This window comes from Piliocolobus tephrosceles, chromosome 18 (assembly GCF_002776525.5).
Source record: "Piliocolobus tephrosceles isolate RC106 chromosome 18, ASM277652v3, whole genome shotgun sequence".
Lineage (NCBI taxonomy): Eukaryota > Metazoa > Chordata > Mammalia > Primates > Cercopithecidae > Piliocolobus > Piliocolobus tephrosceles.
In genome coordinates, this window is record NC_045451.1 from 60964080 (window position 1) to 60983218 (window position 19139).

At 36.5% G+C, this 19139-nt stretch overlaps 1 protein-coding gene across 3 annotated transcripts in view; it reads left to right on the forward strand.

The window, feature by feature from the left end:
• ROCK1 (Rho associated coiled-coil containing protein kinase 1) overlaps positions 1-19139 on the forward strand; it is a 154698-nt gene that overhangs the window by 45545 nt on the left and 90014 nt on the right. For all 3 annotated transcript variants that reach the window (XM_026456016.2, XM_026456014.1, XM_026456015.1), the window contains exons 3-9: positions 6610-6710; positions 7245-7382; positions 10675-10850; positions 11927-12011; positions 13274-13418; positions 13753-13891; positions 16446-16537. In XM_026456016.2, the coding sequence (XP_026311801.1) occupies positions 6610-6710; positions 7245-7382; positions 10675-10850; positions 11927-12011; positions 13274-13418; positions 13753-13891; positions 16446-16537 (876 nt within the window). The remainder of the gene's footprint in view (positions 1-6609; positions 6711-7244; positions 7383-10674; positions 10851-11926; positions 12012-13273; positions 13419-13752; positions 13892-16445; positions 16538-19139) is intronic.

Below are 19139 nucleotides of genomic sequence, written 5' to 3' on the forward strand. Positions count from 1 at the left end.
AAGAACATCACCCTGTGTTGAGAATAGACACAGGGAAATCAGTTGAGAGTCTATTGCAGTAATCCAAGGAAGAGATGATGGTGACTTGGTCTAGCATAGTAGCAATGTAGAGGGTGAGAGTTACCGGATTCCAGATATATTTCAAAGAGAGAGCCAACAGATTTTCCTGAGAGATAGAATGTGGAGTGTAAGAAAAAAAGGAGTCAAGAATGGCCCCTCGGTTTTGTCCTGAGCAAAACTGAGACATCAGCCAAAGTGTGAGACACATAGGTGTAAGTTTTGGGTGAGAATATGTCTTCAGTTTTTGGCACGTTAAATTTGAGGTGTTTTTCAAGAGAGGATATATTTTGAAAGTAATTGAATATATATGTTTGAAGTTTAAGAGAGACGTCTAGACTAGAGATAAAAATTTGGAAGTTGATATGTAGATGGTTTTTAAAGCCAGAGAAGTGAGCGTAGATAGAGAAAAGTCACCACCAAGGACTGAGCCTTGGAATGCTCTAGTGTTAAGAAATCTGAGAGAAGGGAAGGAACCAGCCAAGGCAACTGAGACTACCGAGGTTGAAAAGTAAAATCTTCAGTATTATTGGAAGAATGTTGTGTCCTGAAAGTCTAGTGAAGAGTATGTATCAGGAGAGAGTGATCAAACTGTTAAAGCCACTGATATATCAAGATGAGAGCTGAGAATTGACCATTGGATTTAGCAACATGATGCTCATTTGTAACTTTGACAAGTAGTTTTAAAAGAAAGGTTAAGAGCCAAAGCCGAACTGAAGTGGGTTTTAGAGCAAATAAGAGGAAAGATTTTAGTCACAGAAAGTGTAGACAACTTATGAGAAATTTTGCTGCAGTGGAGAGTTGAGTAATGGGACAGTAGCTGCTGAGAGAAATGGGATCAAGAGATTATTTTTGTTTGTTTCTCTAAGATGGGAGAGAAAACAGCATGGTGGGATCCAGTTAGGAAGGGGAAAGCTTAGTAATAAAGGAGAAAGGGGAGAATTGCTTGAGCAATGTCCTTGAACTACAGTAATAAAAAAGGATGACATCTAGTGCATGAATGGAGGGTTTGACTTAAGATAGAAGTAGTCTCCCATAGTAAAAGGTGAAAAGACAAAATATATGCTTGTACATGCTGATAGGTAAGTGTATAAGTGGTGGTAAGTCCGTGGTAGTTTTCTTCTGTTTCGTTTGTTTCAGGGTAGTAGCCAAACAAGATCATTAGCTGTGAATGAGGATCAGTGGGAGAGCTGTAGGAGGTGTGTGAAGAAAGAAGAAAACTTGAAATATGTCTCTAGGAGAGTGGGAGAGTGACTAGAAATTTAGGATTGCCAAGTAGAACTAAGGGCCAACTTGATGTTTGTGATTATGAATTTTAAAATAGGATCAGTCATTGTGATTTTACGTATTTATTGAGACATATTTAACTGCATGGGTGCTGACATAGAGTAGTTGGAGAGTTGGATTTAACTATAATAGAATTGTTGTTTTGCCAAACTAAGTAAAGTGAGGCAGAAGAGAGCTCATGACATTAAAGGTATATGCAAGGGAGTGGTTATAATAATTGACCATGTAATTTAAGCTGGGTAGGTAGGAAAGAGAGGCTATCAGTGCAATGAGGGAAAGTACGAGTGGAGTAGGATCAATGGATTGGAGGTCCGGTTGGGGCTGGGGTTGTTGGAGTTAAGATACTAGAAGAACTAAGCAGGAAAGCTATAAGAGAGTGCTTAGAGAATGTAAGTTTTCTAATTGAAATTGTGGGAAGATTGTAATTACTAGTAATGACAAGATCTAGTATGTGACCATGGAAATGAGTGACCAAGGTAACATAGAGGACAAGATCATTGAAGGAGAGAAGTATAGGTGTTGAGAGGCCAAGGTACTGTAAGTATTGTCTGTGGGTACATTAAAGTTATTAAGAATTGAAACAGGAAAATATTGGAGAGAAGTTCAGTAAATCAGAAGTAAAACTGTCTAGCAATGAGACGTGGTGACCTCTGAGAGTCAGTGGATTACAGCAACAATGAGAGGTGGGAAGTACAACCTAATGAAAATCAAAGCTAGCAGATTTAAGGGTGGGGATGTGGAGATCTCCCACTTTCAGGGTCGGTAGTCTAAGGCATGTGGATAAGTAAAGGTCCCCACTTGAGAGCTGTGGGGAAGCAGTGCCCTCAGAGGGCCACTGGGTTTTATTAGAGCAGGAGGTGGTGAACTACAACCCACAGGCCACATCTCACCCACTACTATGGCTCATGAACTAAGCATGTTTTTTGTATTTTTTTATGAATGCTTATGTATTTTTTATGATTAAAAAAAGTCAAAAGAATAATATATTATGAATGTGACATAATAGGAAATTCAGATTTTAGTGTCCATAAATAAAGTTTCCTTGGGATGTTGCCATACTTTAAAAAGTGTATTGTGTGTGGCGGCTTTTGTTCTACAACACCTAAACTGAGTAGCTACAACAGAGACCATATGTAATTCTCTCCTCTCTTCACACCGCTGCTCAGCACAGTAGACATCACAGGGATGCTGTTTCAGCTTGAGTTTTGAGTGCTGTATGTACCACCATACCACATTTTATTTTCTATTACCAGTGCATATGCATTGTGTCAAAGCAAGAAGAGAAGAGTATACTTGAAATGTTGTCTTTTTTTCCTCTCCCCTAAGAGGCTGTCGCACAGGCAGGAGTGCAGTGGCACGTCCATAGCTCACTGCAACCTCGAACTCCTGGGCTCAAGCAGTCCTTCTGCCTCAGCCTTCCAAGTAGCTGGGACTACAGGTGCATGCCACCATGGACCTGGCTAATTTTTAAATTTTTTGTAAAGACAAGTCTTGCTGTGTTGTCCAGACTGGTCTCGAACTCCTGGCCTTGAGCAGTCCTCTTGCCTCCATCTCCCAAAGCACTGGGATTACAGGTGTGAGCCATCATGCCCAGCCCAAATGTTGTCCTTTTGAAGCATAATGGAGTATGCATTATTTTTATCAAGTTAGGTGGCAAAGCATTTTTTAAAATTGTGCAGTGACAGTATAGCTGTGCTAAAGGAATACAGTGTACATTGGACATTCCCAGACTAAGCACTCACTATGATCTTCCCGACATAGGACAGCAACAGTAAGAAAAAAGAGAAAATTTAAAATGGAGTATCTCATCCCCGTAAAATTTCTTCATAAAGAAAAATGATCATGCAGGCTTAACAAAAATAAAGAATAAAAAAAAAGAGGCTGCAATGTTATGTAAGCGTACGAGTGGTGTATTCACTAGCCGAGCAGAGAAAGCTGTTCACTGATGGTATGTGATTGCAGCAGCCAAACAAATGTGTACAGAGAGAAAAACTTGCCTAAGACTGTTAGCCTTTGGGCAAGAATAGCTGCTCAAAGAATTGGGGGCATTGGGAGTGGCATCAATAGTCAATTAAAAAAATAACCAATTTTGAGTTGTTTTCCTTGACTCTTGTTTATTTAAGGAATCAATGCAGAGTTTGAAGTGACTGAAGAATTAGCCTAGAGTCTCCCCTTACAGACTTGGGAAAGCTTGCTCTTACTTTCTTTAGAATATGTATCACAGTGTGAAATTAAGTTACATATTTATTTATGTACTTATTATTTCTCTTTAGAGCAGCAGTCCCCAAACTTTTTGGCACCAGGGACCAGTTTTGTGGAAGATAATGTTTCTATGGACAGGATGGGGGTTGGGGGGTGGCGGACGGGATGGTTTTCTGAAACTGTTCCACATCAGGCATTGAAAAAAGATTCTCATAAGGAATCTGCAACCTGGATCCCTCGCATGTGCAGTTCACAATAGGGTTTGTGTCCCTGTGAGAATCTAGGACCACTGCTGATCTGACAGGAGATGAAGCTCAGATGGCAATGCTTGCTCACCCACTGCTCATCTCCTGCTGTATGGCCCAGTTCCTAATAGGCCATGAACCGGTACAGGTCTGCGGCTCAGGGGTTGGGAACCCCGTTCTAGTGCATGCATTGTTTTCTGTCTCAACGGAGCCATAAGCCTACAAAGTTCAGGCTATATAGTACCCCTAGACCAAGAGTGGGTTTCTTACATGACTACTTTACAATAAATAGGCTTCTGTTTAAGATCCTGAGATTTGGGTGGGTGTGAATACATAGTCCTGAGTATTTGGGAAACTAAAGTCTAATGCTTAGAATTTTACCATTAAGTTCTTGATTAGTTCTAGGTTGGACCATTGGTGAGATGAACTAGGAAAACTAGGACCATAGAAACTCTGAGTTTGACTGAAAGCCACCCAACAGAGGCACTTACACTTATTAGCACGTAAACCTGTATTAGAACAAGCTAAAATCCAAGGCAGTAGAACATAGAAAGATCTTTTAGATTTCAAATGACTTGTCTGCAGCCTTTGTCAAGACTCTACAGCCTATTCTAGCTCAAATAGCTAGATCCAAGAATCTTTTCTCAACCTCACAGGCTATTATATTATCCAGGTTCAGAACTTTCTGTCTCATCTGGGGTATTACAATACTCTTAAAATTCTCCCCACGTCCTGTGTTGCCTTTACTGAACTCATCTTCTACATATTCCCTAGAGTAGTTTTCCTGAAATGTAAGTTTGACTATGTTGTTTTGTCCACCGTAATTCCTTTTCATGGCTTCCTGCCCATAGTAGTGGTGTTTCTCAGTTCCTAGCAGATTCCAGAGGATTCCTCAGGGGCTGTATTATGGAAGAGCCTAAAGTAGATGAGGCTCTGTCTCTTCTCTGACACCTTTAACCTCCTTTAGAACAGAGCAGTTTCTTTGATCTATTTTATATAGAGAGCTACTTTAAACTTTAATGTGAAAACTTTAATATGTAAATAACACTTAAATAATAGTGTTATTACTGTAACTACTGGCTGACAGGTAAAGTTCAAGCTCTTGAACTTATCTGGGGCTTTCCAGCCTCTTCTGTCAGTCCTTACTACAAACTTGAGACTCCAGCAACACAGAACTTAGATACAGTTCCTCTGTGCTTGGTTTACATTGCTTGTCTGCTTATATTTGTTTGTTCTTTCGTTTTTTTGAGACAGGGTCTCACTCTGTCGCCCAGACTGGGGTGTACTGGTGTGATCTTGGCTCACTGCAGCCTTCACCTCTCAGGCCTAGGTGATCCTCCCACCTCAGCCTCCTGAGTAGCTGGGACTACAGGAAACTGCCACTGCACCCAGCTAAATTTTTAGAAAATATTTTTTGTAGAGACAAGGTTTCATCATGTTTCCCAGGCTGGTCTTGAACTCCTGAACTCATACATTCCGCCTCCCTCAGCTTCCCAAAGTGTTGGGATTACAGGCGTGAGCCACCATGCCTGACCTGTTCTTTCTTTCATTGTCTATTGCCTAGCTAACCACTACTATTCAGTTTAGACTTGTTTCAGGTACCATCATTTACAGAGTCTTCCTACCTATCTCTCACCCCAGCAGGCTTTGGTTAGGTGTCCTCCTTTGTACTCAAAAAACTGTTTATATTCCTTATTACATTATTTTCAATTCTTTTTTTCATTGTTTCTGTTTCATTTGCTAGTGTTTGAACTCTTAAAGAATAGGAGCTACATTTTAAAGTTACCTTTATTTCCAGTGCTGTACAGCCTGATGTGTGGTAGATACAAATATTTGTGCAGTGAATTAATTGATTATTGTCTATCTTTCTGATGCATCTTGCAGTGAATATGTAACCTAAAATTAAATGTTCTTGTAACTGTAGAAATTTGTTCTCTGTTGCATATATTTATTGGTCATAAAGTACACAAACAGTTGACTTTAAATTTGCATTTGAAAAGGAAAACAAGAATATTAATACAGCTCTTATTAGGAGCTAGAACTGAAGTTTAATAGCTGCTGTGTATTTTATACAACTCTGAAATGTGAAGCTTTTCCATGTAATTTCATGCCATTGTTGACCCATGTGGATTAAAATAGCCCTAATTTAATCTATGACCAAATTAGGAATTAGAATATCTATCCAGTGGGGATTTGTGAATTATTGTAGTTTGCAGTATGACAGGTTTATATAAATAATTGCAGTGATTTTCACTGTGTGTTTCAAGTTAAAATCTAGGTTCAAATAGAGAAATGTAATGATATAAGTATTAAAGATTGCCAGTTGGAAAATTTACTGGTTTTTTTTTGGTGTATTTGCCTTTGATATCTTAAATTACATCTTTTTTTAAAGGATCACTAAAACTGACCTTATTTATAAAAAGAAAAATTTATTCTAGTATTAATCTAAAATATCTACTCATGTTTCCTAAATTCAGATTTGATGTGTACTTAAAATACCAGGAACTAATTAATTAGCTAATTATTCTCAACTTTTGTTTGTAGTGTAATATTAGTTTTTAAAACATTCTATTAAGTCATATTTTGATTAATAAAAACCTTTAGTAGCTATAATGAAGTTATTCTGGAATTTGTTTTAAAAAATCTTAGCAAATTGAACATTTATCTGTTTTATAGCTTCAAGTTTCACCATATTTTCAAATAATTCTTAATGAAGTTTGTTGTTTTTCATTGTTTCTTAAGAACTCGAATGTAAGATAAGTAGTGCTAGTTGTAATACTTTAGTGATTTAAAATGATAAGCTTTTCTTTTCCTACAGATAAAGACACAATAAATAAAATCAGAGATTTACGAATGAAAGCCGAAGATTATGAAGTAGTGAAGGTGATTGGTAGAGGTGCATTTGGAGAAGTTCAGTTGGTAGGTTATTTTAATGAGAATTAAATTAAAATAATCCACTTGTGTGTTTAACATATTATTTGGGAAAATACTGTTTTTATAGAATTGTTGCTTGAAGTTCCTTTAGACATTGTTGCCTAAGGGTATGAAAACCTAGTGTCAAATCCAGCCATAGTGGGAAGTGTTTTCCCCAAGTACCTATGGCAGAGAAGAAGTCTCAGGCGTCAGAAGATAAATCTTTGCTTGTAATATTTGACTAAAATGCTGTAGAATAGTAAGCTTTATAAATAGGAAGCAGCTTACATAGCAGGGTGGAGGGGGGAACGTATCCTATAATATAGGAAATAAAGATTTTTTTAAAACATTGCTTCTGATAATTAAGTCTTGACATTAGCTACTTGGAATAATTTGGCAGAAGAGAAGAAATAAAAATAACTGAAACAGTAAAGCTTAATTATTTAACAAGTATTAAAAGCACTTAGTAAATTGTTCTGTGAAACCTTGAGCTTTAAATGTTAACAAAAGTTTCATTATTTTCCCTTTTCAATTTTAAAGGTAAGGCATAAATCCACCAGGAAGGTATATGCTATGAAGCTTCTCAGCAAATTTGAAATGATTAAGAGATCTGATTCTGCTTTTTTCTGGGAAGAAAGGGACATCATGGCTTTTGCTAATAGTCCGTGGGTTGTTCAGGTATGACTTTGCTGCTCTTTCATTACTGCTCTATTAGTTTGTAACTAAACATATCTGAGAAGCTTAGTTTGTGTTTTAGAATAGTAATAGAGAATTTACTGGCAGTTACAAAATTGTCTGATTACCTTTTAAATCTTAAAGTTTAATTATATTGAATCATTTCTAGAAAGAAAGGCCAGAACAAAATAATTCTGCTTCTGTAGAATTTATATATAGGAAATTTAATTTAAATGTAGAATTTGGGCTGGGCATTATGGCTCAGGCCTGTAATCTCAATACTTTGGGAGGACGAGGCAGGAGGATTGCTTGAGCCCGGGAGTTTGAGACCAGCCTGGGCAACATGGTGACACCTATGTCTACAAAAAATTTAAAAAATTACTGAGGCATGGTGGTACACGCCTGTGGTCCCAGCTACTTAGGAGGCTGAAGCAGGAGGATTGCTTGAGTCCAGGAGGTTGAGGCTGCAGTGAGCTGTGTTCACATCACTGCACTTCAGCCTGGGCAACAGAGTGAGACCCTGTATCAAAAATAAAAATAAAAAATAAATATAAAATTTAAACACAGAATTTTAAATTAGATATTTTTAAATACAGAAGATACAGAAAACTTAATCTACTTAGATTTGAGGGAAGTCATATATTATTAAAATTTAAATAGATACTTTTATTTAATATCGAATTTTTTTTCCCCAGACATGAGGCTCTCATTTTGTTTAGCTGTCTCCTCATTTATTTGTCTCTTATTTTGTGAAGAGGAGATAATAAGGGAAAGGAAGGGAAAGTGAGAGGAAACCAAGTTAAGCTAGGTCACCAAATAATACTTGTCTTTAGGTTTTCAGTAGAAAGAAAAATAAACTAGAAGTCAGTAGTTTTAGGTCCTCGTCTTGATTGCCATAGGCCTTTCTCTGAAGCTATGGCCATGTTACTTAACATCTCTTGGCCACAGTTTCCTTGTTCATAAGTGTGAAAGTTGTCTTTGATTGGTTATGTTCAATTGTGGAGGTACCTTAGGCAAAATCATGGGGTCAAGTGGGGTTTTGGGTAGACTATAATTCTGAGTTTTCTCTCTGCTTTTATGAGTTCAGCTTCATGTTTTATTTGTCTTATGTATTGGGGTCCTTAATGCAAAATGTCATACGGGGGAAGTTAAACTGGGCTAGACCATTTCTAATTTTCTAACTTGTATTTGTGATTTATTTATTTATAATATATAATGAAATCTATCCTTAAAAAGCATAACAGTAATTGGAATTAAAAGGATATGAAAAATGTTGAAGGTTTATGCCATAGCACTTTTTTTTTTTTTTTTTTTTTTGAGACGGAGTCTTGCTCTGTCGTCCACGCTGGAGTGCAATAGTGTGATCTCAGCCCACTGCAAGCTCCGCCTCTGGGGTTCATGCCATTCTCCTGTCTCAGCCTCCAGAGTAGCTGGGACCACGCCCAGCTAATTTTTTTTGTATTTTTAGTAGAGATGGGCTTCACTGTGTTAGCCATGATGGTCTCGATCCCCTTATCTCGTTATTCGCCCGCCTCAGCCTCCCAAAGTGCTGGGATTACAGGCGTGAGCCACCATACCCAGTCACCATAGCACTTTTCAGCTTGAAATGTCTATGTTTTTAACAACTGTGTAGATCAGAGTTTCTCAGGCCTAATACTATTGACATTTTGGGCCAGATAATTCTTTGTTGTTGGAGGCTATCCTTTACATTATTCCAATTACTAGTGTGTTTATTTAGGATGTTTGGCAGCATTCCTGGCCTCTACACAGGAGATGCTAGTAGCAACTCTTCCCTCCTCACACACAGTTGTGACAACCAAAAATGTATTCACCACTGGTTAACAACCACTGATACATGCATGTTCAGTGTCTGTTAGTTAAAAGATATGTGACATAATTGTTAATTTCAGGGCTATTTACAATTTAGGTATTCAGAGCTTTATTTCTCTGGATATATTGTCTATAAATCGGGGTAAAACTGTCACCAAATTAACAATATTTCTTTATGGGGCCCAAATGACGGATTGTGTACTTTAATCTGGGATAGTCATGAAATGCCACCTTGTTTCTTATCCTTCCCTCTTCCCCCAAAATATATTTTTTACATTAAAATAACTGAGTCTTGTCCGGGTGTGGTAGTCCCAAGCCTGTAATCCGAGCACTTTGAGAGGCTGAGGCAGGAAGATCACTTGCGGGCAGGAGTTCACGACTGGCCCCCCTACCTCTAGAAAAAAATAAAAAATCAAAACAAAATAACGGAATCTATAACTACAATTACTAAACACTGTTGAAAAAAATGAAACATTAAGAAGATTTTAAGATAAACATCTGGGTAAATTACAGATCATCTTCTCTGGGGCTTATTTTTATTTTAGTTTAATTCTGAACTTCTTATATTTACTTAAAATGTTATTTTATAAATTTGGCCTTTTTATTTGATCCCTGGTCACATACTATATTTATGCCTGATATCCTCACTAATTTCACATTAGTGGATTTTACTGTTACTATTTTAGCCCTAGCGGCTGCCTTCCTCCTACTTTTGTGTTGTTACTGCTCCTCCTCCTGACTGTTGTCATTTGTTGAGCATCTATTACACTAAGTGCTTTCTATATTCAGTAATCTTTTTTAACAACTCTCAACCCTGAAAGACAGTTAATCTGTTAGGTGCACTGTTACTTTATGGATTAATTTATGATTTGGTTCATTAAGCCTTTATTAAGCAATTGCTAACTGCCAGGCATCTGGATACTTGACTGAGCAACAGGTATAAAAGTTAAAGTACAGTCCTTACAGTGTTTTAGAAGAGATTATAGTCGCAGAGACTGGGGTAGGTTAAGCAAATTACTAGTCACACAGCTAATAAGAAACAGCTGAAACTAAGCCAAATTTATCAAAGACTTCTTGAGTATTGTGATATTGATATAAATTTAATAGTAGACCTCACTGATGCACAAATAAGAAGTATAGTATTTATTTGCCTAGGAGATTTGTATATTTACTGAAAATATGACAGTTTAAAAAAATTCTCAGTAAAGGAAATTCAAATAGTATAGAAAGTTATGAAGAAAGACTATCTCCATGTAACTCTTCTGAATAATCAGGTTATAGTCCTTTTGCATATACAGGGGTCTTTGTGGCATTTGTGTTTGTCTTTTTTTTAACTAGACTTGCAACTTCTGTAATTTGATTAATTTTACTTAAATCTTTTATTAGTATTTTTGTCACTTTTTAAGTGAAACAATTTTGTTTAACATTAATGAATATGTTTTGTGTGTTTTTTTTGTCTGTGTAGCTTTTTTATGCATTCCAAGATGATCGTTATCTCTACATGGTGATGGAATACATGCCTGGTGGAGATCTTGTAAACTTAATGAGCAACTATGATGTGCCTGAAAAATGGGCACGATTCTATACTGCAGAAGTAGTTCTTGCATTGGATGCAATCCATTCCATGGGTTTTATTCACAGGTAAAGATAAAAGTGCTTTAAATTTTCTCATTTGTTGAAGGAAATAGCTAAAAAATAACTTTAACATTTCTTACTCTCAATTCACCCATTCTTGTGTATGACGTGAATGACATTTCAGAACTCAAGACTTTGGCCAGGCGCTGACTCACGCCTGTAATCCCAGCACTTTGGGAGGCCGAGACAGGCGGATCTCTTGAGCTCAGGAGTTTGACACCAGCCTGGGCAACATGGCGAAACCCATCTCAACAACAGGTGGCACCTGTGGTCCCAGCTCCGTGGGTGGCTAAGGTGGGAGGATCACTTGGGCCTGAGTGCAGAGGTTTCAGTGAGCTGAGATTTAGTCCCTGCACTTCAGACTGGGTGACAGAATGAGATTCCATCTCAGGAAGGGGGAAAAAAAAGAACTCCAGACTTTGAAGTTTGTAATTTTAGCATTTCAGTTTAATGTTGGTATAAATATATTCTTTAATATCCCTTAATCTGATTATATAGCCTTTAAATGGTATTCTGAAAAGTGAAAATTGTAAACTAGTTTTCTAAGGTATGTGCCAGGAGTTAAACACTTTGATGTTAATTTTTAAAATATGTAATTTAATTTGCTTTTAATTAGTGAATACATCATATTTATTCATAGACGAATAGTTTCATTTGTTGTACAAACACTGCTGGAATCCTGTATGCAGTTGCTGTGCCTACATGTCAGGGATCAAAAATGAAAGCAACTTAGACCCTGCTCTGGGGTTTTTTATGTACTTATCTATCTCATATGTTTCAATCACCTTTTATGTCTGAGTGTTGTATTTTTGATGGTCAGTCTCTCTTAAACGATTTGATTTTCCCTCTGAAAGAATCAAACTCTGTTTAAAAAGGAATATATATGTTTTCTTCTGAGGCATTAACATATAAAGAAGTTTCCTTGATGAAATTTAATTTATAGATGTGGTTAGAGAACACATACAGATCCAAGATGGCCTTACCTAGATTGAGGATGCTTGACCTAAAATAACTGCCTCATACAATTTTTACAGTGTCTAATCTGTTTCAGAAAATACTGTACTATTTTTTCCCTCCCGCAGAGATGTGAAGCCTGATAACATGCTGCTGGATAAATCTGGACATTTGAAGTTAGCAGATTTTGGTACTTGTATGAAGATGAATAAGGTTAATTAACTAGATTTTAATTTAGTTTTTGCTAATTCAGGATAGATGCTTCTTTAGAAAATGGTTTAAGAATTTACTAACCATCGCTGGACTTGTCCAGAATTGATGTGACCTTATTTCTTGAACTAGATACCATGGTTTCAATGTGGTATTGGTAACTTCTTAGTGATTTATTTTTTCCTCTCTATTTAGGGTAAATGTGGATTGCCAAATTTACTAAATCCTTCATAACAACTCTAATATACACTACTGGTAACTAGGAATGGAATTAGCTTAAACGTCACTAAATACTTCTGCCAGTGTTAAAATTAGACTTTCATAAAAATTGGATTTCAGTAATGTGTGTATTTTTTAGTGTTTTACTTCTGTTAACATATAAAAAATTTTACTGTGTATTTTAGGAGTGAGTCTTAAAAGATACCTATCCTCACTACATAATACCTATCCTTACTATATAATAAATATATAATAACATACACAGCTCATTCAGCTGTGTGTGTTATTCCTTCACTTCATATAAACAGTGAAGGAAACACTGCATGAGAACTGTTGTGTGAGCATTTAGTTATAATTCTGTTTCATTAATACCAGCAAATATAGGTAACAACAAACAAGTCTCTCAGGTTTGGTGGGGGAGGGCAGTTAAAATTCACATCAAATAGATATTCAGTGTGCTTTACACTATTATGCCCTTTTCCCATACATATGCGCCCCCATTTTATATTTATACAGTCAACTTTTGTATGTTTCTTTTGTAGTTTCAAGCATAGTTAAATAGCTATTTTAGTAAAAAATAAGGAAGTCAGCGTTTATACCACTATGTTGTGAAATGCCCTATTCTATAAACTCCCCAATGTATTTGCACTGGCCTGTGTACTTGTTCTCAGCAGTTAAGATGATACCATGATATTGGAACAACTCGGGGAATAATAAATGGTGGCAGTATGTCTTTCTAGTGAGCATTATTACAAAATAATCACTGGTGTGTGTATATATGTGAATGCACATATAGTGTGTGTGTATATGCGTACACGTGTATACACATACATCCATTATATGGTATATATGTATATGGTGTGTATATAGTATGTATATATAGGATTAAGCTGTGTTAATTTTTGTCAGGTTTCCATTAAGTTTTAATATATGATATTTTATAGCTCAAAGATTTGGAGTCCCATAGGTTATATTAATAAGAAAGTCATTTTAAATAATTGAGACTTTATATCCTAATTCAAAATTTGACCTGCCGCTCTTTTTAGGAAGGCATGGTACGATGTGATACAGCAGTTGGAACACCTGATTATATTTCCCCTGAAGTATTAAAATCCCAAGGTGGTGATGGTTATTATGGAAGAGAATGTGACTGGTGGTCGGTTGGGGTATTTTTATACGAAATGCTTGTAGGTGAGTAAAGGAAGATTTTATGTCTCTCTATTATAGTTGTTCATCTCAAAACTCGCCACTTGGCTCTTTCTAATATAATCTTTATTTTCTTAAGCAATCTTGATTTTGTTTGTGGGTAACAAACATGATCCAAACCTGCTTTGTATGTGTTTTTAAAAGCATTTAGAGGCTTAGAGCAACTTTATGATGTGTTCTTTTTATATATTAGGAGTATGTTTTTAGTTTAATACATACCTAATAATCTTTTTAAATGGGTAACTTTGACTCGTCCTTTGAAACTGACTTTTTTCAAATGTATTTCATTTTACTTTTGTTTTCTTTATTGATTTTTCAGGTGATACACCTTTTTATGCAGATTCTTTGGTTGGAACTTACAGTAAAATTATGAACCATAAAAATTCACTTACCTTTCCTGATGATAATGACATATCAAAAGAAGCAAAAAACCTTATTTGTGCCTTCCTTACTGACAGGTAAATAATTTTAAAATTGAACCTGTATTAATTCTGAGGACTTCTCATCTTCTGCTCCGTTTTTAAGGTCCATATCTGAGTTTCTACGTATAAATTGTTAGAATTTTTATATGCTACCATTCTCAAAACCGTTAATGACGGTGAAACCTGAGATAATTTTATGATATTCTAGATGTCTTTTGTGGATCTCAGCTCACTTATCATACCTAAGAAATTGTGATGATAATATAGTCTTGGCTGATGGCTAAATTAGATGACTTTTTCTTTTATTGTTCAATTTTTAACTTGGTTAATTATAAAAATTACAGTGTATTTTATTGAATCTAAAAAAATTTTTTTAACATAACATCTCTGAAATTAGAGAACATCTCACAGTCAATGGTATGAGTTGGGAGCATTCTTTTTCCTAGTGGTATAAAAATGGTGATACACCTTATACTTTAAACCATTTTAGATTTGATGATGTATGGTGTATGGTTGTTGAAAGAGTCAATAGTATAAAGCCATTTTTAAAAGTATACTACCTTTTTTCTTCTAGACATAATAGTTGGTGTTCCATCTTGTAGATTCAACAAGCATTTTAATGATATTCATCTGCGTTTTTGAAACAAAAATGACATATTATGTATACCTTTGAAGTTTACTTTTGAAATTTGAAAGTGAACCAGATGTATTAGTAAGATTATACTTAATGTTTATGATTGTAAATTGTTAAATATTAGGGAGACCTAGTACTTTTAAATATGTTTCAAGTTGATATTTGCTTGAACTTGCCTCCCTTCATTGTGTCCTTTAGAGCTTGAAGTATGGTTTTTCAAATGTTTACTTTTTTTTTTTTAAGTGGAGGCAGGGTTTTGCTCGTTGCCTAGGCTGGTTTCAAACTCCTGGGCTCAAGTGATCCTCCCACTTCGGCCTCCCAAAATGCTGGGATTACAGGCGTGAGCCACCCATGCCTGGCTAATTTTTACATTGATTGATGGATTCATTCATTGAGGCAGAGTCTCGCTCTGTCACCCAGGCTGGAGTGCAGTGGCGCGATCTTGGCTCACTGCAACCTCCACCTCCCGGGTTCAAGCGGTTCTCCTGCCTCAACCTCCTGAGTAGCTGAGACTACAGGTGCCTGCCACCATGCCTGGCTAATTTTTGTATTTTCAGGAGAGAGAGTTTCACTATGTTGGCCAGGTTGGTCTTGAACTCCTGACCTCATGATCTACCTGCCTTGGCCTCCCAAAGTGCTGGGATTACAGGTGTGAGCCACCGTGCCTGGCTAATTTTTACATTTTAATATAAAGAATTGTACTATGCTGTTTATTAAGTGCTAGGAATATAGTAGTGAGGAAGATACAGAGCCACTTCTCTCAAATATCTCATAGTCCTTTGGGGGAATTAGATGAGCAAATCAGACATTTATAGTACAGACAGCTAACTAACATGAGGTAAGTACCATGTGCCAGAGAACCATGGAGAGGTTTTCTAATCCAGTTTGAGAGTTTGTGAAAGCTTCTTGGAAAAATTGTCACATGTCTAAGCCAACTTATCTTTTAGCTTATGCAGAAACTTAGAATTTAGAGTATTTTCTTTATTTATAAGCACTCTACTAGGGAAAAAAAGCTGCTGACTTTCTTTTTCCGATTCTGCTAAAATCACATTTTTAAAAACTTTTTGCTCACCAGGAAAGAGGCTAGTATCAGTAACTTGTCCAGTGAAAGCTCTGAATTTTGTGGCAGTATCAAGAATTAGTAGTCACTGACTTTTGAGTGATCAGAAATAATTAATAGATTATAAATTGGAAATTCAAAATTTAAAACGTGTTTCTGGAGGTTTTTGGTAGCATCTGGTATTACTGCCTAAGTAAAGTTTTGGTTGGGGAAAAAAAAAAGCATAACTTTACCACTGTAAGAAAAAAAATAAACATACATGCACAAACAACTGTCAAGAAAATGCATGGTGCTTTATTCATTTTGCTAATGAAGTAAGGTGGTGATCAGTCGGGATTTTTGTTGTCAGTAGAAAAGTCATGGGTGTTTTTTGTAGTTATTCTTTAGTTTTCTTTTCTTTTTTTGAGGTGGAGTCTCGCTCTGTCTCACGGAGGCTGTAGTGCAGTGGTGCGATCTCAGCTCACTGTAGCCTCTGCCTCCTGCGTTCAAGCGATTCTCCTGTCTCAGCCTCCCAAGTAGCTGGGACTACAGGCGTGTTCCACCACACCCGGCTAGTTTTATATTTTTAGTAGAGATGGGATTTCACTGTGTTGGCCAGGCTGGTCTCGAACTCCTGACCTCAGGTGATCCACCCCACCTGGGCTTCCCAGGTGCTGGGATTATAGGTGTGAGCCACCGCGTCTGGCCTTTCTTCAGTTTTCTTTTAAAAAAATTATTTAATGTTCTCTATCTTTAACATATTTTCTATTTGGACTGAAATTATGCTGACAATATAATTTCACCTTAGAACTGTATTTGTCCTGCACAGATTTAATATTCTGCCCACAAATAAACCTGGACAGGTTATAATAAGATCTCAAATGATTAATTACTTTTCTCCTTCTGTCTTTATTCAGGGAAGTGAGATTAGGACGAAATGGTGTAGAAGAAATCAAACGACATCTCTTCTTCAAAAATGACCAGTGGGCTTGGGAAACACTCCGAGATAGTAAGTTATTTTTTTCTTGCATATTTTAGTGAATATTTGAAAGTAGTAGTGATAATTTGTTGGAATTACATTGCTAAATATTTTTGTGTGTCTGATGAAAATCAGAAGCCACAAATGCTATGTGGGAATTGTCCTAACCTATTAATTTGATAATATTGGGAAGATTATATTGTTACTCCTCTTATGTCCCATGCAGGATACCCAGATGAAATATAAATGTAATGGATTTAGACTTACCAGTCATAATTTTACATTTGATCTTTGTTGAATTGCTCTTTATTTTAGGCATTAGTTATCTTATTATGGAGGTGGTCAATAAGTAGTAGATAATGAGATTAAAATATATGTTTTTCTGAGAAGACAAGTTATTCTCTTGTTTTTGTTAAAACCCAAAATATAAGAAGGTTCTATTATTAATTAATGCCAAAATTCAATTTAATTTTATTTATGAGTTTATAGGCTATTGTGATATACTTGATTCCCTCAGGCTTTTGCAACTTGCAATTCAGAAACAAAAATGTATTGTATTTCAAGAAGCTAATTTTCAGTCAGTTTAGAACACTTTCTTATTTTTTAAAAAAAGTTAAAATTATAAGATGATTCACAGAAAACTCTCTGCAACATAGCTGAATCAAAATTATCATGGCATCAGAGGCTGTCATCATCTTTGTGGATTTGGGAGGTAAAGAATTCATCTTTCCCCTGCTGACATCTTAGGATTTTTTTCCCTGTTCATTTATCAGAGAAAAGATAATGTATCTCAGTCCCTAACTTGCTGCCATAAGAATAGCAGTGAACAGTAACAATGGAAACGAACTCAACTACCTAGTTTTAGAAAGTTACACATTAGTTGTCTTAAGGACTACCTATCTAGTTGAGACAGTGAAGGATAGTACTTTCCAGAGAGAAGGAAATCTTGTTAATTCTGATGAAATAAATCATGTAGGTTTGCTAATATTAGTGAAGCATTCCAGTTATCAAATATTTTAAAAGAACAGTTGTATTGCCTTCAAGTACTATAACACAGTACTTACATTGTGCTGAGCTATAAAATTGTCTAAGGAGGAGAAAGGAAAAATAAATTCTCTGGAAATTAAGAAATTATACAAGGAACATCATTGAATGACCAGCTATTTGAGAAGCTGTAAGAGCAGCTTGACTTTAGGAGAATTTTATTAACAATTATATACTAGGAAATGGCCGGGCGCGGTGGCTCAAGCCTGTAATCCCAGCACTTTGGGAGGCCGAGGCGGGCGGATCACGAGGTCAGGAGATCGAGACCATCCTGGCTAACACGGTGAAACCCTGTCTCTACTAAAAAAATACAAAAGACTAGCCGGGCGAGGTGGCGGGTGCCTGTAGTCCCAGCTACTTGGGAGGCTGAGGCAGGAGAATGGCATAAACCCAGGAGGCGGAGCTTGCAGTGAGCTGAGATCTGGCCACTGCACTCCAGCCTGGGTGGCAGAGCGAGACTCCGTCTCAAAAAAAAAAAAAAAAAAAAAAAAAATTATATACTAGGAAATAAGGAACTACTTCCTCTTCAGAATTAAATGTGACATAATTATTATCTTCATGCTGCAAGTGAAATTGTTACATGACAAAGAGATGATCAGGGAGTGAGAAATGGTTACATTGAAACACTTTTTGTGTTTTTATTCAGGTTATCTTCTTAGTAAAGTTTAAGAAGGCTGAAGATGTGCAAATATTATTATAAATCTGAATAAAACTTTGAAGGGGACTGAAGAAAATACAAAATAATATTTTGTATTGCTTTAAATTCTTTTTCAAAGTTAAGCAATGCATAAATAATTATAGAATAACCACACAATAAATCACCCTCAAAAGTAATAAAGATATTTTTCCTTTTATGTATTGAAAAACTGATCACTTCAAAGAGGAGGTAATTTAGTCAACAATTATTTCTTTTTTTTTTTTTTTTGAGACGGAGTCTTGCTCTGTCGCCCAAGCTGGAGTGCAGTGGCCAGATCTCAGCTCACTGCAAGCTCCGCCTCCCAGGTTCACGCCATTCTCCTGCCTCAGCCTCCCGAGTAGCTGGGACTACAGGCGCCAGCTTGCCCGGCTAGTTTTTTGTATTTTTTAGTAGAGACGGGGTTTCACTGTGTTAGCCAGGATGGTCTCGATCTCCTGACCTTGTGATCCGCCCGCCTCGGCCTCCCAAAGTGCTGGGATTACAGGCTTGAGCCACCACGCTCGGCCAACAATTATTTCTTGAACACCTGTTATATATTGAGCACTGTTCAGTTTCAGGCAGTGGAAAAACAGCAGTGATGAAACTAAAAAAAGTTTTCTTTCTCCCTTCTGGAGTTCATAGTCTTATGGAATTAGGGAGTCCAGATCAGTGGCATTTTATTATATTGCTGTACCTCCTTCATAAAACTGCTTAAGATCTGCATTGTCTATGTTAAATCTATGTAGTCAGATTTAGCATACTTAATAGCGTGGTTACTGGAAAAAACAAAGAAAAATTGAAGTCTGTAGAACGTATTGTTCTTTGCTTCCCTTCCCCTCTTCCTACCCCTTCTTTACTTCCCACCCCTAAAATACCAAGAATTCTTTTATTCTGAACTGACCTCTTTGACCT